Source organism: Rhineura floridana, chromosome 3 (assembly GCF_030035675.1).
Source record: "Rhineura floridana isolate rRhiFlo1 chromosome 3, rRhiFlo1.hap2, whole genome shotgun sequence".
In the NCBI taxonomy this organism is placed as follows: domain Eukaryota; kingdom Metazoa; phylum Chordata; class Lepidosauria; order Squamata; family Rhineuridae; genus Rhineura; species Rhineura floridana.
In genome coordinates, this window is record NC_084482.1 from 225,866,012 (window position 1) to 225,889,191 (window position 23,180).

Consider the following 23,180-nt stretch of genomic DNA (forward strand, 5'->3'; position numbering starts at 1 on the left):
AGTAAAAATAGGATTGCAAATGCATCTGCTTTTTAAAGGACCACAAGCCTCTTGTACATTTTTTGAGCCAGAACTGGGGTTATGACAGCAGAAACAGGGTCAGGTAATTCCTCACGTTACTTAATATGATGTATGAGTTTAGAATTTTATACCCCGCAGCAGTTACCCGTTCTCCCAGTCCCAGATCAGTCCCACCCATACACTATTATTTTTAGCATTAACAGCATGTGCGCCTTTTTAAAAAAAGCAGTGTGTGTGTGTGTGTGTGTGTGTGTGAGAGAGAGAGAGAGAGAGAGAGAGAGAGAGAGAGAGAGAGAGAGAGATTCGCTCCCTTTTCCAAATGCACACACTCATTTACATGCTCCCGGGCCCGCGACTCCACCCGAGCGAGGGAGGGTCCCCTCTTGGGCAAGCCTCGCCCAGCGGGAGTCTCTCGGGAGTCAGGACAAGTCAGCCCGGCCGGGGCTGCAGGGGGAAAGCGGTGCGCCGGGACAAGGCCAAAGACTCCCCGCGCAAAGCGCCTTTCTCGGGCGGAGGAGGAGAAGGTTGGCCGCGGAAGGGTTAAGGAAAGGGAACGTGCTTCCTAGAGGGGAAGGGAAGTGGGGAAGCGGCGGCGTCCTGTCGAGAACGGCTAGAGAGCCGCTTCCGCGCCGCCCTCTCCGCGGACTCTTTGGCGACGGGCTGCGTCGGTGGGGATCCGGTGAGCTCCTCGCAGCGCAGTGAGAGACGCAGGCGGGGCAGAGCGAGGAGGAGGGGAGGTCTTCCGGCTGGGGGGGCGGCTCGTGGTGTCACCCGGGGCGGCCCACACCTGCCGCACTGCCCTCGTGACGCCCCTGCGGCCCCGGCCGGGCTGGCTTGTCCTGACTCGTTGTAACCCCTGTTCTGGCTCAACAAATGTACAAGAGGCTTGTGGTCCTTTAAAAAGCAGATGCGTTTGCAATCCTATTTTTATTTAGAAACTTCTCTTGTCCTATACAAACTTTCAATGCAATAATAATAATAATGTTATACAATAATTGTTTATAGAACTGGTTGTGGCATGAGCTTTTGTGGGTAAGATGAGTGGGCTCTAGTTTATGGAAACTTGTGTCACAACCTGTATACTATGTGTTTGCTCTGCAATTTGTTGTGTGTGTTACAATCCCCACTTCATCCAGAACAGTGGCGTCACTAGGGGTGGTGTCACCCGGTGTGGTAACTCATAGTGTCACCCCCATGGACCTCCTCCCATACCAGACCATACAGAATCCTGAGTAATGTTTTTTGTACTAATGTTACTCGTAAATTGTAATATCTGTATATCACTGAATTGTAATAGCACACACACACAGAGCCATTTTGGTCAATGACTGTGCCGTTGTTTGTTGTTATGTCCCTTCAAGTTGATTGCGACTTGTGGCGACCCTATGAATCAGTGACCCCCAATAGCATCTGTCATGAACCACCCTGTTCAGATCTTGGAAGTCCAGGTCTGTGGCTTCCTTTACGGAATCAATCCATCTCTTGTTTGGCCTTCCTCTTTTTCTACTCCCGTTTTTCCCAGCATGATTGTCTTTTCTAGTGAATCATGTCTTCTCATGATGTGTCCAAAGTATGATAACCTCAGTTTCATCATTTTAGCTTCTAGTGATAGCTCTGGTTTAATTTGTTCTAACACCCAATTATTTGTCTTTTTCGCAGTCCATGGTATGCGCAAAGTTCTCCAACACCACATTTCAAATAAGCTGATTTTTCTCTTATCCATTTTTTTCACTGTTCAACTTTCACATCCATACATAGAGGTGGGGAATACCATGGTCTGAATGATCCTGACTTTGGTGTTCAGTGATACATATTTGCATGTGAGTTCTCCAATAGCTGCCCTCCCCTAGTCCTAGCCTAATTTCTTGACTATTGTCTCCATTTTGGTTAATGACTGTGCCAAAGTATTGATAATCCTTGACAAGTTGTGTCCTCATTGTCAACTTTAAAGTGGGGAAGGGCTAAGCTGGGGTTGAGGGATTTGCTGCTCCCCCACCTTGCAATCCTGTGCATGTTTACTCAGAAGTAAATCCCACCCTGTTGAATGGGGCTTACCCACTAGGACTGGCGTCAGTTTTGCTGAGACGGCACCTCGGCATTGCACCTGCACTCTTTGCCCACTCACTTCTCCCTGCTTCTCATCACATCTGTGGCTCCCACTGGCCCTCAGAATTATCCCCAGGCCAGCAGAACAGTGAGTGCTTTTCTACCCTATATCTCAGTGGTAGGCTGAGCATGTGCTTTGCATGTAGAAGGTCCTGGGTTCACTCTTTTGCATGTCCTTGTGAAAGGGAAAAAATGTTCTAGGTTGTTTGTGTGACGATCCCACAGCTGGCTCTGTGTGTGTGTGTGTGCTATTACATTCAGTGATATACGGGAATTACAATTTAAGAGTAACATTAGTACAAAAAACATTACTAAGGATTCTGTATGGTCTGATACGGGAGGAGGTCCATGGGGGTGACACCATGAGTTACCGCACTGGGTGACACCAACCCTAGTGACACCACTGCCGCGAAGGCCCCCTTCTTCTCCCGAGCGGCTTCCCGCTGACCTCCGGGCTATCCATCCATTTCCTGGTGCCTCTCCGTAGTGCAGTCCCCGGGGTGGGCTGTCTCCATCCCGGGCGGGGAGGAGAAAGGCAGCGCTAGGCGTGGGGAGGCACCTCGATGCTGGGTTACTTCTGGCCAAGGAGTTCCGACGTGCGTGTGGGGCGAGGGTCAAGCCAAGCCGACTCTCCAGCGCGAGGGAGGGAAGTGGGACTGGCCCCACCGGGGAGCAGGCTCAGCCCCAGCCCCTGTAGGGAGGGGTCCTGGGGACACCCCGAGGTCCTCGACCCGAAGCGCGCCGGAAGGGTCCCTTCAGCTTTGCCTCTGAGGCTGCGGGATGCTGCAGCTGCGCCCCCCGAAGGCACGGCGCCACCTTGTGGGCGTCACAGGACGCTCCTCCGGCTCTGTCTTGAGTCCCAAATCAAGAATCGGAGCTCTGTTGACCTTGGAGAAGGCAGCTGTTCTCTGGGCCCTTTTCAGACATCTGATCTGAGTCCCCCTGTCAGGCCACGAGGAGGAGAAATGCAGTGGGCTGTAGGTAAGGAGGCTGCAATTGGTGACATTTAGGGGGTCCTTGTAGCAGAGTTTTTCTACTGCTCCTGCTGAGATTTTGGTACAAGTTAGGATTTTTGCTAAGTCAGCCACGGAGTTACCTTTTCCTCACCAAACCTTCCCTCTTCCTTCCCCCTCCAGGCTTGGTCTCCTTTGAGGAGGTAACTGCCTGTCTGTCCAAGGAGGAGCGGACTGTGCTGGATCCAGGCCAAAGGGCTCTCTAGAAAGACGCCTTGCTGCGGATCTGGGAATGTGACTTCTCTGGGTAGGGATCCTTCTGTCTGTCCCATCTTTAGTATGGCTGAAAGGTTATTGGTAAGGCTGTGGCCAGTAAGTCTGCCCTGGCCATTCTGAGCCTTCCTGTGTCACCGTCTTCTGGCCTGGCAAGGGCTGAAGGTACAAGAGCAGTTTCTCTCTATGCTGGGTCTTCTCGTCCCGTTGCTGTGAGGGGAAGACTTCTGCCTTCTCCACTATACCAGTATGGGCAAGACTTAATCTGATAGTGCTATGGCCACTGTTTCCAATTGGTTTGACACCACTTCTTTCTGTCATCTGGTTCTGGGAGCCACTTAATCTTATGTCTGTCATGATCACTGGGTCCCAAAATCCTTGAAACCCCAAAACCAGCTCTGCAACGTAGAATGCTGCTGAACACCACAGCTCTTTTTCAGGCACCCTGCAGTCACCAACTTCACCAAGGCTGGCAAATAATCAAAGCCAGCCCTATCAGGTAGGCCATGTTGCTACCAACCCTTCTGTCCACCCGTTTGGGCCAGGGGACTCTCAAACCTTACGTTGAAAAGGAATGCTTAGGATTCCAAAGAGGCAAGTGCTAAAGACCAGACTCTTTGCTTCTTGGAGCCCCAAGCAAAACAGCTAAATGGTAGCACATATCCCAAAGGCCAAGGTGGCTTTATTAAAAATATAAGTGCATATAAAAGAGCAACATGAAAATCCTGAACCCAGAACACCCACAAGGCAGAGGTAGAAGTCTCCAATAAAGATCAAAGGGCGGTTGCAAATTGAAGCACATGATGAAATACTGACTATTCCTAACACTAAGACACTTTGACAAAGCTTAGGATGGTTCTGACTCTTGTAAGAAAAGGCCTGGCAGCAACAGCGGAGGGGTCTAATAGCCAATCAGGAGACCTCTGGAAGGTGGACTATTCCAGGGCCTCTTCCTGCCTTCTCATAGGTGCGCTCGCACAGCTGGGGACTCTTAGGTCACAGTTGCACCAGATATTTATTCCGCTATTATTCCACTTTAAATACTTATGGCTTCCCCCAAAGAATCCTGGGAAATGTAGCTTGTGAAGAGGGCTAAGAGTTGTCAGGAGGCTCCTCTTTTCCTCAGAGAGCTATAATTCCCCGAGTGTTTTAACAATCAATCCCTCTTCCAAGGGGACTCTCAGAATTGTAGCTCTGTGAGGGGACTGGGCATCTCCTGACAAGTCTCTGCACCCTTCTCAAACTACATTTCCCAGGATTCTTTGGAGGAAGATGATGGTTTAAAGTGGAATAATAGTGGAATAAATGTACAGTATGAATGCAGCCTGAGTATGTGTGGATGTCTTAATCCTGAGCTCATGGCTCATCTAGTGAGGAAAAACTGCTTCTCAGCAGAAGGATATTACCCATAAGGCTGCATTCCAGGAGCAAGTTGTTACCCAGAATTCTTCATGGCAGAGCCATGTTTTCAGGGCAGAGGAACAGGCTTTCTTGACAAAGTCCACGGTGGCCACCCCTCTGGTCAGTTGAACGGCCACCTGTTCTAGGGCACAGTTATTTAGGATTTGTAGAAATTTCTCCTCTTGGTTGTGACAGGAACGCACATGTTGCCAATCTGTGTAAGGGCAGTTGAAGTCACCCATTGCTACATTTTCTCTTTTGGGTACTCCCTTCATTTAATTTTCATCTCAAGTTCACATTGACACATCCCCAGTGCTAAATTACAAGGCATTACAGATCTAAAGCGTTTGATGCGGAGTGGAGGTACCTTTCTGAATTCTTCATTACCTGAATCACAAGGCTATCTGGGCGTAAGTAATGTGTGAGCCTCACGGATGAGAAGACTGACTAAGTGCTCAAAGTAAAGAATGTTTACATTACTTTTTCCTTTGACAAGCATAAGAATGTGTTTATGATTCATTCCTAAGCTTAATTACTTAGTATCACAATTAATTATCAGTGAAAAAAAAACCATTCTAAATTATAGCAGGATGGTACATTCCTCAGATATCTGGATATCTGAAAGAAATACAATTCACTAATCGGCAAAAACCCTTGAGGTTTAGGAACATACCTATAGCCAACAGAAATTTCTATCAAAGTTTAAAAAGCAGGGAAATTGGTCAGCTATAGTGAATGCACCAGGGGAGCAGAGACCTGACCTCCTCTCTGAGATATTGGACTGCCCTACAAATTTGTAAATATGCAAACATATTTTGGGTTGGTCTGTCACAGTGCAGTCCACTTCCTGTGTAGCTTGGAAGAATTTGGTAACAGGTGGATACTATGTGCTGTACTTGATGTCCTTTTGGACACAGCAAAATGGCCAGGTTGTACCCTAAATCACCAGTTTGGGCCAACTCAAATCACATATCCCCACCTCCAGGAGACAAAGGTCATTTCCAGATGGTTCGAGGCCTCATTACAGCTTCACAATTAACATACATTATAGAGTCACAAGAGTGGCTATATATTGTAGCCAGCCTGGGCTTGTCACATTCTGCCATGTTGCATTGAAAAATCCCCTCCATGCCATTCTGCTGCTTCCCATAAGCTCATTTCAAAACAAAACCTTACTAATCTTATAGTCCTGAACTCAGAAACACTTCCTTAACAACTCTCTTAAGTTTTCATGGCGATAGAGAAGACAGTCAGAGAGAATGAAGAGTTCAAAGTGTAAAAATGGGGGGAATCCAGAGCCCTGTTAAGACTTTTTTCTGTCAGAGTTCTCATTCCCATTCCTACGGTTCCCTCCCACCACCCCTTCTCTCCTCCCCCCTCCCTCCCCCTTCTCCCCATGCTCAGTTTCACCTATCCTAAGCATGATTATACAGGAGTAAATCCCATTGAACTCAATAAGCATGCAAATGATCAAACCTGTCCTCCTCCCCCTCCTGCTTGCTCCCATCCCCCTCCTCCTGTACTGAATGTGGAAAGAGCGTCAGTATGAGAAATAAGCTTAGTTTACATCAAAGAATCCACACAGGAGAGAAACTATATAAATGCATAGAGTGTGGGAAAAGCTTCAGTGGTAGAAGTGTTCTAAGTGTACATCAAAGAATCCACCCAGGAGAAAAACCCTATAAATGTGCAGAGTGTGGAATAAGTTTCAGTCAGAGACCACACCTTACTTCGCATCGCAGAACCCACACAACGAAGAAGCCATGTAAGTGTCTGGAGTGTGGAAAGAGTTTCAGTTCTAGTCAAAGTCTAGCTTCCCATCAACGAACCCATATAGGAGAGAAGCCATTGAATTGTCTGGAACGTGGAAAGAGTTTCCGTCAGAGTAGTAACCTTTCTTTACATCAAAGAACCCACACAGGAGAGAAACCGTATAAATGCATAGAGTGTGGAAAAAGTTTCAGTCAGAGCCAACACCTTACTTCACATCACAGAACCCACTCAGGAGAGAAGCCATACAAGTGTTTGGAGTGTGGCAACAGTTTCAGTCATAGTAGAGGCGCTTTTTTACATCAAAGAACTCATACAGGAGAGAAACCATATAAATGCATGGCATGTGGAAAATGTTTCAGTCAGAGCCAAGACCTTAATTCACATCACAGAACCCACTCAGGAGAGAAGCCATTACTGTACATCAAAGAATCCACACAGGGAAGAAGTATGTATGGAGTGTGGAAAAAGCTTCAGATGTAGAGATTTTACTAAACATGAAAGAACCCACACAAAAGAAAAGCCACATGAATGCATATAGTGTGAAAAAAAGTTTCAGTCAGAGCCAACCCCTTACTTCAAATCACAGAACCCACATGGGGGGAAACCCATACAAGTGTCTGGAGTATGGAAAGTGCTTCTGTCATAGTCAGCAGCTAACTTGACATCAAAGAACCCACAGAGGGGCGAAACCATAAAAATGTCTTGAATGTGGAAAGGTTCAGTGCGAGCTCTTACCTTAATTTGAACCACCAGTATCGTCTTACTGCACACCAAAGAACCCACACAGGGAAGAAAGCAACAATGCATGGAGTGTGGAACGAACTTCAGTCATAGCAAAAGCAAATGACTGCATCATGGCCCTACTTTCAGACTATGGCCTTGCAACATTTTATCTGTTCCTGTTGGACTTTTTTCTCTCAGAGTTCTCATTCCCCTTCCTACGGTTCCCTCCCACCACCCCTTCTTCCTATCCTAAGCATGATTATACAGGAGTAAATCCCATTGAACTCAATAAGCATGGAAATGATCAAGCCTGTCGTCCTCCCCCTCCTGCTTGCTCCCATCCCCCTCCTCCTCCATGCTCACTTTCACCTATCCTAAGCATGATTGCAGGGGAGTAAATCCCATGGAACTCAATAAGCATGCAAATAATCAATCCATTCTCAGCAGACCTGTACAGGATCCCATTTCTTACCTCCTGGATTAAAAATCAGAGAAATTCACTAATTGCTAAAAATCCTTGCTATTTAAGGACATACCTATAGCCCACAGATATTTCTATCAAACTTTAAAAAGCAGGGAAATTGGGCAGCTATAGTGAATGCACCAGGGGAGCAGGAGACCTGACCTCCTGTCTGAGATATTGGACTGCCTTACAGATTTGTCAAAAAGCAAACACAATTTGGGTTGGTCTTTCACAGTCCAATCTACTTCCTGTGTAGCTTGGAAGAAGACACCCCTGTAGCTTCTGTGCCCACTCAGGCCTAACTCAAGTCAGGAATCCTCAGCCAGAGTGTTTTATACAGAGGTCTAATACTTAAAACAGACCAAGAGAGCTCTGTAGCCATTATTATATGTTTCTATCATATTATTTATTATATTTTACAGCCACGAGAATGGCTGTATACTATAGCCAGTGGGGATTTTTCACATTCCGCAGTGTTAAATGGAAAATACCCCCCGCATGCCATTGTGATGCTTCCCATAACCTCATTTCAAAAGAAAACCTTACAAAACTTATATTTCTGAAATCAGAAACGCTTGCTTAAGAACCCTCTCAAATTTCATGGCGGTACACAAAAGAGTCAGAGAGACTCGAAAGTTCAAAGTCTAAAAACGGAGAAAAAAAACTCAGAGCACTTTTGGACTTTTTTCTGCCAGAGTTCCCATAATCTGTTGAAATTCATTAAAAATCAGCCATTTTCACAGAGTACCTGCAATCCTAATACTGACGTTGCCCCATACTCTGAACGCCATCTTCTGCAGTTTAAAAGTTAAAAAAATGCCTGGCTGATTTTTAATTAATTTAAGAAAGTTTGGCTGGAAGCCTATTATAACGCGGGGCATGCTCAGTAAGGACCAACTGTCAGTGTTCTAAAAGCCTCACAGCTGCTGGGCGTGGCTAATCAGAGGGCCACACCCACACCAGACTTGATTTCACTTGAGACAGTCATGGCTTTCCCCAAAGAATCCTGGGAAGTGTAGTTTGTGAAGGGTGCTGAGAGGAGACTCCTATTCCCCTGAGAGAGCTCCAGTGGCCAGAGTGGTTTAACAGTCAGCCACTCTGATTGAAGGTCTTTGAGGGGAACAGGGCGTCTCCTAGCACCTCTCAGCACCCTTCACTAACTACACTTCCCAGGATTCTTTGAGAGAAGCCATGATTGGTTTGAGCCATGGCTTTGGGAGAAGCCATGATAAATTGTTTTAAATTGTTTTTAAAAGATGTGTTTTTAAATTTGTATATTTGTTTTTAATGTTTTTAGTTACTCTAAACCGCCCAGAGAGCTTCGGCTATGGGGCGGTATATAAATACACTAAATAAATAGATAAATAAATAATGATTGTCCAAAGTGTAATAGAGGTCTGGTGTGGATGTGGCCAGGGACAGCTTTGTTTTAAATTTGGGTGGGAGGTAGGGTTGCCAGGTTCAGGGCCTGAGACTGATCCTGTATCTTTAAGAGAAGAGAAAGTCAGCCAAGTGCCGGTGTTCTTGCAACATTGTAATGCGAAAAACCACAAGGTAGAATTCTCCCTTCCCCCAGCACAACTTTGAAAGATACAGAAGATGTCTTGGTTGGCAGGCCCAGCCTGGTCAGTTTTACCTATCCTAACCATGATTGCAAAGGAGTAAATCCGATTCAACCCAATAATCATACAAATGATCAGACCTGCCTTTTCCCTCTTTCCCCTTTCCTCTCCCTTTCTCCTCCCCTCCCTTCTTCTTCCGCCTCCCCTGCCCACTCCATCCCTCCATCCCTTCCCCCCAGTCAGTTTTACCTATCCTAAGCATGATTGCACAGGAGGAAATCCCACTGAACTCAATAAACATGCAAATGACCACATCTGTCCTTCTTCTCCCCTCCCCCTTCTGCCTGCTCCCATCCCAGTCCTACCCTCTGCCTTTCCACCCCTCCCTCCTCCTCCTCCCTTCCCCATCCTCTGTGGTCAGTTTCACCTATCCTAAGCATGATTGCTCGGTGTGTGTGTGTAAATCCCACTGAACTCAATAAGCATGCAAATGATCAATCTGTTCTCAGCAAACTTGCACAGGATCCCATTTCTTACCTCCTGGATTAAAAAGCAGGGAAATTCACTAATAGGCAAAAAACCTTGCAGTTTAAGAATGTACCTATAGCCCACAGATATTTCTATCAAACTTTAAAAAGCAGGGAAATTGGGCACCTATAGTGAATTTACCAGGGGAGCAGGAGACCTGACCTCCTCTCTGAGATATTGTACTGCCCTACAAAGTTGTTAAAATGCTCCACGAGCTAGAGGGGCCCCCAGCTGACGAAGCGTCAAGGCCCCAGCTGACAAAGCGTCAAGGCGAGTTAAGCAGCAGAGCGAGTTCGGCAGCAGGGCGAGGAGGCCAGGGCCCCCCACTCTGCCCTTCTGTTCCCTGACCTCAACTAAACCACAGTCTCCAACCCATTGACGTAATAAACCTTAAACAACTCTATGCAGGTAAGAAGCCAGCAGGCGTGTGGGGGCTTTCCAGTGTTTTGCACAGCCTGCAGCATGTACGACTATCTGCCTGTTGGACAGAAGTCGTGGGTGTGCTCTTGGTGCAATGAGCTCCTGGCTCTCCGGGAACGACTTCATTTCCTTGAGGCCAAGGTGGCGGACCTGGAAAAGCTGAGAGAGGCAGGTGTGTGGAGGAGGCCTTCAGGGACGTTATAGCTGTGTCCCACTCCAGCAATGATAGCTCTCCTACTATCATGGACAACGATGGTCTCGGGGAAGGAGAGCATCCAGCTGAGGAAGAGGGAAACGATCCCTTAGAAGGGACCCATTCCTTGGGGAATGAGCAGCTATCCTCTCGTGCCGAGGATATATCTCCAGGGGGTGGAGGGATCCTTGTAGTGGGTGATTCGATCATTAGGAACATAGACAGTGGGGTGTGTGATGGGCGTGTAGACCGCAAGGTGTTTTGCCTGCCTGGTGCAAAGGTTGCGGATATCGCCCGTCGTTTAGATAGTTTGGTAGACAGTGCTGGGAAGGAGTCAGTGGTCGTGGTGCACGTTGGCACCAACGACATGGGGAAATGCAGCCGTGAGTTCCTGGAAGCAAAATTTAGGTTGCTAGGTAGGATGCTGAAAGCCAGGACCTCCAAGGTGGCTTTCTCTGAAATGCTACCGGTTCCACACGCAGGACCAGCCAGACAGGCCCATCTTTGCAGTCTCAATGCGTGGATGAGACAATGGTGTCGGGTGGAAGGGTTTGGATTCATTAGGCACTGGGGAACATTTGGGACGAGCCGGGCCTGTACAAAAGGGACGGGCTCCACTTGAACCAGAATGGAACCAGACTGCTGGCACTTAAAATTGAAAAGGTAGCAGAGCAGCTTTTAAACTGACTGGGGGGAAACTCAACAGGAGCTGAGGAAGGTCCGGTTCGGAATAAACCTCCCCCCTGGGATAAAAACCAAGTAGGCATTGTGAGACCAGGGGCACAGGATATAAATTCAGAAGAGCAAAATTACCACAGGCCAAACCACAAGTGCCAAAGACACTTGAAGAGAGACACTGCTTACAAGTGCCTGTACGCTAATGCTAGGAGCCTCCGAACCAAGATGGGAGAACTGGAGTGCTTGGTCTTAGAGGAGAGCATTGATATAGTGAGCATAACGGAGACCTGGTGGAATGGAGAAAACCAGTGGGATACGGTTATCCCTGGATATAAACTATATCGGAAGGACAGGGAAGGACGTATTGGTGGCGGAGTCGCTCTATACGTGAAAGAAGGCATTGAATCCAGCAAGCTCGAAACCCCAAAAGAGGCAGAATCCTCCACAGAATCGTTGTGAGTGGTGATACCATGCCCCAGGAGGGACTTAATACTGGGAACGATCTATCGTCCCCCTGATCAAAATGCTCAGGGAGACCTTGAGATGAGATATGAAATTGAGGAAGCATCCAAACTAGGAAATGTGGTAGTAATGGGTGACTTCAACTACTCGGACATAGACTGGCCGCATATGTGTTCCAGTCATGACAAAGAAGCAAAGTTTCTAGATATTCTAAATGACTATTCCCTAGACCAGTTGGTCATGGAACCGATAAGAGGGACGGCAGCCCTGGACTTAATCCTCAGTGGGGACCGGGACCTGGTGCGAGATGTAAGTGTTGTTGAACCGATTGGGAGCAGTGACCACAGTGCTATTAAATTAAACATACATGTAACTGGCCAATTGCCAAGAAAATCCAACACGGTCACATTTGACTTCAAAAGAGGAAACTTCACAAAAATGAGGGGATTGGTAAAAAGAAAGCTGAAAAACAAAGTCCAGAGGGTCACATCACTCAAAAATGCTTGGAAGTTGTTTAAAAACACTATATTAGAAGCTCAACTGGAGTGCATACCGCAGATCAGGAAAGGCACCGCCAGGGCCAAGAAGATGCCAGCATGGTTAACGAGCAAAGTCAAGGAAGCTCTTAGAGGCAAAAAGTCTTCCTTCAGAAAATGGAAGTCTTGTCCAAATGAAGAAAATAAAAAAGAACACAAACTCTGGCAAAAGAAATGCAAGAAGACAATAAGGGATGCTAAAAAAGAATTTGAGGAGCACATTGCTAAGAACATAAAAACCAACAACAAAAAATTCTATAAATACATTCAAAGCAGGAGACCATCTAGGGAGACAATTGGACCCTTGGATGATAAGGGAGTCAAAGGTGTACTAAAGAACGATAAGGAGATTGCAGAGAAGCTAAATGAATTCTTTGCATCTGTCTTCACAGTGGAAGATATAGGGCAGATCCCTGAACCTGAACTAACATTTGCAGGAAGGGATTCTGAGGAACTGAGACAAATAGTGGTAACGATAGAGGAAGTTCTAGGCTTAATGGACAATATAAAAACTGACAAATCACCGGGCCCGGATGGCATCCACCCGAGAGTTCTCAAAGAACTCAAATGTGAAATTGCTGATCTGCTAACTAAAATATGTAACTTGTCCCTTGGGTCCTCCTCCGTGTCTAAGGACTGGAAAGTGGCAAATGCAACGCCAATCTTCAAAAAGGGATCCAGAGGGGATCCCGGAAATTACAGGCCAGTTAGCTTAACTTCTGTCCCTGGAAAACTGGTAGAAAGTATGATTAAAGCTAGATTAACTAAGCACATAGAAGAACAAGCCTTGCTGAAGCAGAGCCAGCATGGCTTCTGCAAGGGAAAGTCCTGTCTCAGTAACCTATTAGAATTCTTTGAGAGTGTCAACAAGCATATAGATAGAGGTGATCCAGTGGACATAGTGTACTTAGACTTTCAAAAAGCGTTTGACAAGGTACCTCACCAAAGGCTTCTGAGGAAGCTTAGCAGTCATGGAATAAGAGGAGAGGTCCTCTTGTGGATAAGGAATTGGTTAAGAAGCAGAAAGCAGAGAGTAGGAATAAACGGACAGTTCTCCCAATGGAGGGCTGTAGAAAGTGGAGTCCCTCAAGGATCGGTATTGGGACCTGTACTTTTCAACTTGTTCATTAATGACCTAGAATTAGGAGTGAGCAGTGAAGTGGCCAAGTTTGCTGACGACACTAAATTGTTCAGGGTTGTTAAAACAAAAAGGGATTGCGAAGAGCTCCAAAAAGACCTCTCCAAACTGAGTGAATGGGCGGAAAAATGGCAAATGCAATTCAATATAAACAAGTGTAAAATGATGCATATTGGAGCCAAAAATCTGAATTTCACATATACGCTCATGGGGTCTGAACTGGCGGTGACCGACCAGGAGAGAGACCTCGGGGTTGTAGTGGACAGCACGATGAAAATGTCGACCCGGTGTGCGGCAGCTGTGAAAAAGGCAAATTCCATGCTAGCGATCATTAGGAAAGGTATTGAAAATAAAACAGCCGATATCATAATGCCGTTGTATAAATCTATGGTGCGGCCGCATTTGGAATACTGTGTACAGTTCTGGTCGCCTCATCTCAAAAAGGATATTATAGAGTTGGAAAATGTTCAGAAGAGGGCAACCAGAATGATCAAGGGGATGGAGCGACTCCCTTACGAGGAAAGGTTGCAGCATTTGGGGCTTTTTAGTTTAGAGAAAAGGCGGGTCAGAGGAGACATGATAGAAGTGTATAAAATTATGCATGGCATTGAGAAAGTGGATAGAGAAAAGTTCTTCTCCCTCTCTCATAATACTAGAACTCGTGGACATTCCAAGAAGCTGAATGTTGGAAGATTCAGGACAGACAAAAGGAAGTACTTCTTCACTCAGCGCATAGTTAAACTATGGAATTTGCTCCCACAAGACGCAGTAACAGCCACCAGCTTGGACGGCTTTAAAAGAAGATTAGACAAATTCATGGAGGACAGGGCTATCAATGGCTACTAGCTGTGATGGCTGTGCTCTGCCACCCTAGTCAGAGGCAGCATGCTTCTGAAAACCAGTTGCCGGAAGCCTCAGGAGGGGAGAGTGTTCTTGCACTTGGGTCCTGCTTGCGGGCTTCCCCCAGGCACCTGGTTGGCCACTGTGAGAACAGGATGCTGGACTAGATGGGCCACTGGCCTGATCCTGCAGGCTCTTCTTATGTTCTTATGCAAACACCATTTGGGTTGGTCTTTCACAGTCCAATCCACTTGCTGTGTAGCTTGGAAGAATTTGGTAACATGTGCCTCTGAGCATATGGTGAGTGGTGGCAACACCTTTAATCAGCCCAAATAATAGAAAGAAGATATGTGCTGTGCTGATCTTGTTTTAGCCAGGAGGAAGCAACATTATTAAGACAGTTGATATAGTTCAGATGGTCACTTTAAATATGTCTCATCTACTTTGCAATTTTAGTGAAGTTTCCTATAGGAAATCATTTTCTTTTGCTTTTGTTTCTATGACTATGTGAAGTACAGCAACACTTTGCAAAATGTATACTAAAAAAACTCCAAACATAGTTGTGGAATAATGGCACTGACGTCTGCAAAATAGTCTCCAGTGGACCTCAGAAGTGTCTCAATTTGCACAAGATAAAACAGTGGGAGGTGAAATATATTCTAGCAAAATTCTAGGTGTGCTCTATGTTTTTAATTGACTGTGCCCACCTTGCCTTAAATGAAGTGGTTTAAACATAGCAGCCTGAAAACATGCATCCTCTTTTTCCCAACAGCTAGAGTCATTGCTGAAGTAGCAACATATTGTAATCAGTCTGATTTTACATCAAACTGCCGTTTCAGATTCAACTGTTAATGCACCCAAAATAGAAATAGAACATAACCTCCAATATAAAACACAAAAGGCTGTCTTCACCATCACATGACAATGACCAATAAAAAGGCTTTGAAATTAATAAAAATACATTTGACACAGATTTCTAGGATGAATAAGGAGAGGGGAAATGTTCTGGTTTAGATTCTCTGTAGAAACATTAGTAACACAGGAAAGAAGCAAAGTAAGAAGAACACCAGCAAACATACAAAAATATAATTCTCCATCTTTGGAGATGGCAGGTGTTGCCACCACTCACCATATGCTCAGAGGCACATGTTACCAAATTCTTCCAAGCTCCACAGCAAGTGGATTGGACTGTGAAAGACCAACCCAAATTGTGTTTGCATTCTGACAAATTTGTAGGACAGTACAATATCTCAGAGAGGAGGTCAGGTCTCCTGCTCCCCTGGTGCATTCACTATAGCTGCCCAATTTCCCTGCTTTTTAAAGTTTGGTAGAAATATCTGTGGGCTATAGGTACATTCTTAAACCGCAAGGGTTTTTTTGCCTTAGTGAATTATTATGTTTGCATGTGCCGATTTCAGCCTGTTGTCCTAGATCTGTATGTATAATTTAAGCTATATGTAACATATGTGTATATACTGAAGCATGTTTCCACAAAACTGATATATTTTAAAACTCCAACACAGGGCAGAAACAGGTAACCTCTCTTGCTGAAAGCGAGGTCCTTAATTTGCCCCAGTAGCCCAGAGGCTGGTGACCAGATATGGGCAGAAGCTGGAAGCTGATTGGACAATTTATTTAAAATACATCAGCAATAGACCAGTGTGTGCATCTCAATTTAGGAAAGATGTGAGCATAAAGAAAGCAAAGAGAAATATCTTCTGGATATTTGAATGTAGAGAAGCAGGTCATTGTGTTTGATCCCTAATCCAATCATTTCTCTGTGCCTTGAAATCCTAACAGGTTTTTCCTTTTCTTTCTTATTTGCCCAAACAGGTGAAAGGCAGGAAAAAAGCATTTTATGGATCCCTTTGTGGTGTCTTTGTAAACAAGCAAGCACAAAGTGGGAAAAGAGACATCTGGGAATAGAAGTGACTTAAAAGGCAGAAGGAAAATCAATGAAAGAAGAAATCCTGTACTTTGCAGGGTGCTGTTATCAATGAACTCTGGATCCCATAGGAAGACCACAAAGGGAAAAGAAAAGGAAAGTGTTCAGTGTGGGAGAAAATATTAAAAAGTAAGCCCAAGTAAAATTGCGGCAGCTACAGAGGGGAAAAAACATATCAGTGCATGGAGTGTGAAATGTGTTTCAGACTCTCACCAGCTTACTCCACATGAAAGAACCCATATTGAACAGAAAGCATATGAGCGCAAGGAATGTGGAAAGAGGTTCAGCATGAGCTCTCACCTTACTTTACATCAAAGAACGCAGACGGGGAGAAATGATATGAATGCATGAGTGTGGAAAAAGCTCCAGTCAGAAGGGCCACCTTACTCAACATAAAAAACATACGCATGCAGAGGAGAAACTGCATGAATACATGTAGTGTGGAAAGTCCGTCCGTATAAGAACTCAGCTTACTTTATATCAAAGAGCCCATACAGGGAAGAAAAAGTATATATGTACTGAATGTGGAAAGAGCATCAGCATGAGAAATAAGCTTACTCTACATCAAAGAATCCACACAGGAGAGAAACTATATAAATGCATAGAGTGTGGGAAAAACTTTAGTGGTAGAAGTGTTCTAACTGTACATCAAAGAATCCACACAGGAGAAAAACTCTATAAATGCATAGAGTGTGGGGAAAACTTCAGTGGTAGAAGTGTTCTAACTGTACATCAAAGAATCCACACAGGAGAAAAACCCTATAAACGTGCAGAGTGTGGAATGAGCTTCAGTCAGAGGCATCACCTTACTTCGCATCACAGAACCCACACAGCGGAGAAGCCATATAAGTGTCTGGAGTGTGGAAAATGTTTCAGTTCTAGTCAAAGCCTAGCTTCCCATCACAGAACCCATACAGGGGAGAAGCCATTTATTTGTCTGGAATGTGGAAAGAGTTTCAGTCACAGTAGTAGCCTTTGTTTACATCAAAGAACCCACACAGGAGAGAAACCATACAAATGCATAGAGTGTGGCAAGAGCTTCAGTCAGAGCCAACACCTTACTTCACATCACAGAACCCACACAGGGGAGAAGCCATATAAATGTCTGGAGTGTGGAAAGTGTTTCAGTCAGAGCTCACAGCTTACTTTACATCAAAGAGTCCACACAGGAGAGAAACCATATAAATGTATGGAATGTGGAAAGACCTTTAAAGAAAGCGGCAAACTTACTTTGCATCAACGAACCCACACAGGAGAGAAACCATTTAAATGCATAAAGTGTGGGAAAAGTTTCATTCAGCGCCAACAACTTAATTCACATCACAGAACCCACACAGGGGAGAAGCCATATAAGTGTCTGGAGTGTGGAAAGTGTTTCAGTCATAGTAGAAGCTTTTCTTTACATCAAAGAACCCACACAGGAGAGAAACCACATATATGCATAGAGTGTGGAAAAAGTTTCAGTTGGAGCCAAAGCCTTACTTCGCATCATAGAACCCACACAGGGGAGAAGCCATATAAGTGTCTGGAGTGTGGAAAAAGTTTCAGTTGGAGCCAAAGCCTTACTTCGCATCAAAGAACCCACACAGGGGAGAAGCCGTATAAATGTATGGAATGTGGAAAGACCTTTAAAGAAAGCGGCAAACTTACTTTGCATCAACGAACCCACACGGGAGAGAAACCATATGAATGCATGGAATGTGGAAAGAGCTTCAGTGATAGTAGAAACCTTTCCTCCCATCAAAGAACCCACACAGGAGAGAAGCCACATAAGTGTCTGGAGTAACATCTTACTGCACATCAAAGAACCCACAGAGGGAAGGATACAAAAATGTATGGAGTGTGGAAAGAACTTCTGTCATAGCAAAAGCATTATAGTAGGGCCCCCACTTTACGATGCTTTGCTAATGCGGCTGTCTCAATTAGATGCAATTAGACTAAAGCTCCACTCATACGGCGCTTGTTCCACTTTTACGGCGGTTTTCGGGCGTCGTGCACCATTCTATTGATTGAGGTCCACTTTTCGGCGGTTTTTGCTTTTTGGCAGGGGTCCAGAATGTAACGTGCCATATGAGTGGGGCCCTGCTGTACTTGATATTAAATGAAGTGACTGCATTATGGCCCTATCTTCAGATTATGTTCCTGGGACATTATCCCTGCTCCTAGAAACTGTTGACATGGACTCTAACATAAACAGTAAGCAAGGTTCATTACTGACTGGCCTGTTTGGCCTTTGTAATAAAACGAAGACGGGTGTTGCTGTCAGATATTAGCTTATACTATTTGGGCAGATGCAATTCACTAAACCTTGATGTGGCTAACATTACTGAATTGCAACCCACCCTGGATCTGTTGAAGGAAAGGAAATATTAATAACAATATGCCCCTAGTTTCTTTTGCCTGAGTAGATACAGGGACAGAGTTGACTTCTGTACTTGTTGCAGGGTTTGATCATTTTCTTTGTTTCACTAAAAGATGAGTTTTGTCTACATCTGAGAGAGAGTTTGGTGTGGTGATTAGAGTCAGACTGGAAGCTGGACGACCAGGGTTCAAATCCCTGCTCTGCCATGAAGCTCACTAGGTAACTTTGGGGCAGTTAGGTGAGCCTAAACTACCTCACAGGATTGTTGTGAGGATAAAATTGGCAGGGGGAGTGTGATGTTCCTGTATGTGAATGTAATGTAAATATGGTAAGTGCAGGTTTATTATAGGAAATACGGTAAGTGGAGTGAGTGAGAAGGGGGAGTACATGGGCTGTAGAATGCTGGATGTGGATTGGCTGTGTGTTTGAATGGCTGAGGGTATAAATGAGAGGATGACAGTTGAGTTATGGGGGTGTTGGACAAGGTGGTGGGTGTTGTAGAGTTGGTGGGGGTTGAAGAGTTGTGGTGTGGAGAGTAAGAGGTGGCTGTTGAGAGATTGGATTGGGAGTTCTGAGGCAAATATTAGGAATAAGGAACATAAGAGAAACATATATGAAACCATATGCTTGTCAATGAAATCTGTAAGTAGTCTTGTTATTCTTAGTGTTATCAATAAATATTTTCTTGGTTTACTTAAAGGCTGATTCCTTAGCTGGGGGTGCACAGGTCAGGGGGGGAGGCAGAGTAACTAAGGCTGACAAGAAATAGTATTGAATGGTGGTAGCGGCAAAGGAAGAGATATTGTATCAACGTCCAGTACCACAGAGCAACCCAGTGCTGTGAGCTTCATAGGCAAGAGGCTTCAGGGGGGTCGGGAATTACCTATAGACACAGACACAAGGTATCAAAATAGCCAGGAAGAGACTAAGGCACAGTCTAGAGGCTATATTGGGTACACAGAGTGTTGAGTAGTGTGGCCTAGCAGGGGGATCTTTTGAGATCTGTGCTAGAGCGGAGACAGGTAAAAATAAACACGATGATCCTGACTTGGGGTGGCCAGAGGTAGGCTACATGTCATAAGGTGGGCCTGACAGAGATGAGACATCTCTAGTGGTCACAGAGAAGGGAAGGATGTCACTGTGATGTTCCTGTATTAATGTATGTATGGTAAGTGCTGTTCGTTTAGGAGATACATGGTAAGTGGAAAGAAAGAGGATGAAGGAGTAAATGGGCAGTAGAATGCTGGATGATTGGCTGAGTGTTTAGAATGGCTGAGAGTATAAATGGAAGGATGACAGTTAAATCTGGGTGGACGTTAGTGGGTTGTTTGAGAGGGTGGACGTGAGTGGGTTGTTTTGGTGGGTTTTTTGAGAGGAGATTGTGTGGAGAGTTGGTGGATGTGAGGAGAGTGTGGAGTTCAGATTAATACTAAGACAAGTACCAGAAATAGATGAAACCATATGCTTATGTGCCTTTATAAAGTAATCTTGTTATCTTTGTTATTTAATAAATACTGTATTTGGTCTACCAAAGGCCTGATCCTTGGCTGGGGTTTCACAGACCAGAAGGGAGGGTAAGGTAAATACCAAGGCTGAAGGCTAACAAATGGTGGCAGCGGTGAAGGGGAGAATATAACACCACAAGTATTCCGAGCAAACCAGGATTATCTGCATTGATACAAAGGGATTGGAACAGCTTAAGCACGCAGTCACAGAGGTAACCTGATTGAGAGAGACTCAGGCAGAGTCTCTGGGGATACTGGTTATAGAACGTGACTGGTGGTGCTGCCTAGCAGGGGGATCTATTGAGATCTGTGCTAGAGCGGAGGGAGAAACCATAAAAAAGGACAGTCTGGACTGGTGGAGTCCCTGGTGGTGCCTAGTGACAGGCAGTAGCCACGAGCAGGTAGGAACCTGACAGGGAGAGCCAGGGAAGGGCGTCACAGTCACATGTGGTGGCTGTAGCGGTGGGATATGAACAACAGAGAGTCCCTAAAAGTGGTGTGGCTAAAAGGAATAACAAATAAAGATTACTTGTGAGAGTGACTGGCAAAGAGTGTGTGAGCTCCGAAAAACATGGCTGAATATATGAAAATGAAAAGAGAGGAGCTGGTGGAGAAATGCATAGCGTTCTATTTACCTCATGAGGATAAAGGTGTAGATGAATTGTGAGTAGCATTGATAACATTCGCATCAATCCAATCCAAAGACCCTGTCAAAGAGACCCTATTTAATTTATTTATTTTATTTTATTTATATACCGCCCTAAGCCCGAAGGCTCTCTGGGCAGTGTACATAGAAGATAAAAACAAGTACAATGTATAAATACAATAAATACAATGAATCAAAAACAAAAAACAGAGGAACAATACAAGAACCAAACAACGTCAAGAATACAAAATAAGAGTACTCTAATTAATAAAGGGTACTCTAATTAGAAGGGTACTCAAGTAATCCTACTTATATAGAGTATTTAAGAGAAAAGGTAAGATGGGAAGCTGAGGAAAAAGACAAGCAGTGGGTCTTTGCAACTGAGAGATTGAGAATGGATGCTGAAAGAGGGAGAATGGAGGCTGAGGAGAAGGAAAAGCAGCAAATGTTGGAGATTGAAAGATTGAGAATGGAGGCTGAAAGAGGGAGAATGGAGGCTGAGATACAAATGGAAAAGTTAAAATTAGAAAGAGAGAAGTTTCATTCTGATGAAACAAGGAAAGACAGAAATGAAACAAAAATAAAGATTACGCCAAAAGACTTTGTGGTATATGAGCCTGGACAAGACCCACAAATTTACCTCAACACATTTGAAAAGGCAGCTTAGATGTGGGGGCTACCAGAAGATAAATATATGTCATATTTATCCAATCTAATCAAAGGGGAACTGGCAGAGATATACCAATATTTCCCCTCAGACAGGCCAGTAACTTATGACAAATTTAAAGAGGCAGTGTTCAAAGAATTCAGACCGGGATCTGACTATTTTAGGAAGTTATTTAGAAACTGCCAGATCCAAACAGGGAGGTCTTTTGTAGAATTGGGAGCAAAATTGATGGACATATTTGGAAAGTGGATGGGGAGTTCAAAGGCTCATTCAGTGGGTGACAAGCTTCATGATACTGGACCAACTATATCATCAGTTACCATCAGAAATAAGGCTCCTGGTTAAAGACCGTTCCCCTAAATCTGTTCAGGAGGCAGCAGAGTTGGCAGATCACTTAGCCTCAAATAGAACTGGCTGGGTGGGAAAAACATCAAGAGAGTTTAAACCCAGACCCAGTAATAATGGCAGAAGGGATGTGGTACCACAGCGAGTGAGTCCTCGAATAAAATCAGAAGGGCACAGGACACCTCAGAGTGGGTCTGTGTACCCCAAAATGGAGGAAAAATTATGCTATAAATGTGGTAGGCCAGGACATCTTCGCTTCCAATGTGAAGTTGCCAACCCTATTGGTAATCCTGCTCAAGGAAGAGCAGTGAAAACAGAACCAAGAGAGGGAGAAAAGAAGAAAGTTCAGTTCTGCCAGATAAACTGGACAAATGTATAGGACTTTGATTCAAGTCTGAGAGAGGAAGTGAGTGTGCAAGGGGCAAAATATTGGGCTTTGCTGGATCCTGGTGTTGCTCAGACTTTACTGAGGCCAGATTTGGTAAAATCTGAGGAAATTTTACCTCAGGAAAAGGTGATAATTCAAGGAGTGAGGGGTGAACCAGAAAGCATTCCCATGGCCCTTATAAAATTATTATTATTATTTATTCAGCTTATTATATTTTATTTATTCAGCTTATATCCCGCCCGACTAGCAAACAGCTCTCTGGGCGGCAAACATAGCAACATATACAATAATAAAATTACAACGTCAGTATAACAAATATAAAAATACACCATCTAAAATAGAAATTATAACATTTACATAAATAACTTAGATTAAAATGCCTCAGAGAAGAGAAAGGTTTTAACCTGGCGCCGAAAGGATAATAGTGTCGGCGCCAGGCGTACCTCCTCGGGGAGACTATTCCACAATTCAGGGGCCGAATGGAGAGGAAAGGAGGAGACCTGTAAAGTGGGTATCAATGCCCAGCAATAAGAACCAGTGATACTGGGAAGAGATGCTATGGGAGCACAAGGAAAACTATATGTTGTGACCCGAAATCAACTGAGCAAGGGAGCTGAAGCCATTTTGGCTGGCTCTGAGCAAAACAGGGTGGAATCTGTGGCTGAGCCTGAGGTTGCCATAGCAACCCCTAGTGAGCCTGATATGAGACATTGTTCAAATGGTTTCTTCTGCTGAGGCACAACAGTTCAGAAAAGAGCTGGAGAATGATAAAAGTTTAAAACAAATAAAGGAACAAGCCCTTCCACAAAGAATCCCCTTTACAGAAAATCTGAGGGATCAAATAGTGTGTGAGAATGGGGTACTGTACAGACTGTGGTTGCCTGCTGAGAGAGAGAACTGCTGTGAACCAGTCAAACAGTGCCTAGCAAATATAGACCTAGATTGCTGGATATGGCACATGATGTTCCTTGTTCAGGGCATCTTGGAATAAAAAAGATGAAGAAAAGGCTGACAACACATTATTATTGGCCTAATATTTCCAAGGATATAAAACAGTACTGTTCCTCCTGTCTCATTTGTAAAAAAGTGGGGAAAAGTGGGGTAAAAACAAAAGCACCCTTGAAGACCCTTCCCATAATAGGACAGCCATTCTATAGAGTGGGAATAGATTTGGTGGGTCCTTTCTCTAAACCTATGAGACATGGCAGGAAATATATACTAGTAGTCAGAGCTTGGAAAAGTTACTTTTTTG

At 44.7% G+C, this 23,180-nt stretch overlaps 1 protein-coding gene across 4 annotated transcripts; it reads left to right on the top strand.

Annotated features, from left to right (window-relative positions):
• Positions 1 to 628: 628 nt before the first annotated feature.
• LOC133381855 (zinc finger protein 135-like) lies at positions 629 to 23,154 on the top strand. Of its 4 annotated transcripts, none has more exons than XM_061621409.1 (3): positions 629 to 700; positions 3,264 to 3,387; positions 15,904 to 23,154. In XM_061621409.1, exon 3 carries the CDS (start codon positions 16,557 to 16,559, stop codon positions 17,799 to 17,801), a length of 1,245 nt encoding a protein of 414 aa, XP_061477393.1. In that variant the 5' UTR covers positions 629 to 700; positions 3,264 to 3,387; positions 15,904 to 16,556; the 3' UTR covers positions 17,802 to 23,154. The 4 variants fall into 4 exon arrangements, with proteins under 4 accessions (XP_061477393.1, XP_061477396.1, XP_061477394.1 ...); XM_061621410.1 differs by lacking the exon at positions 629 to 700 and adding an exon at positions 760 to 896; XM_061621411.1 differs by lacking the exon at positions 629 to 700 and adding an exon at positions 1,934 to 2,215.
• Positions 23,155 to 23,180: the final 26 nt, after the last annotated feature.

Excerpts from the sequence above, each read along its gene's own strand:
- LOC133381855 (XM_061621409.1), top strand. The coding sequence starts at position 16,557 with ATGAGAAATAAGCTTACTCTACATCAAAGAATCCACACAGGAGAGAAA.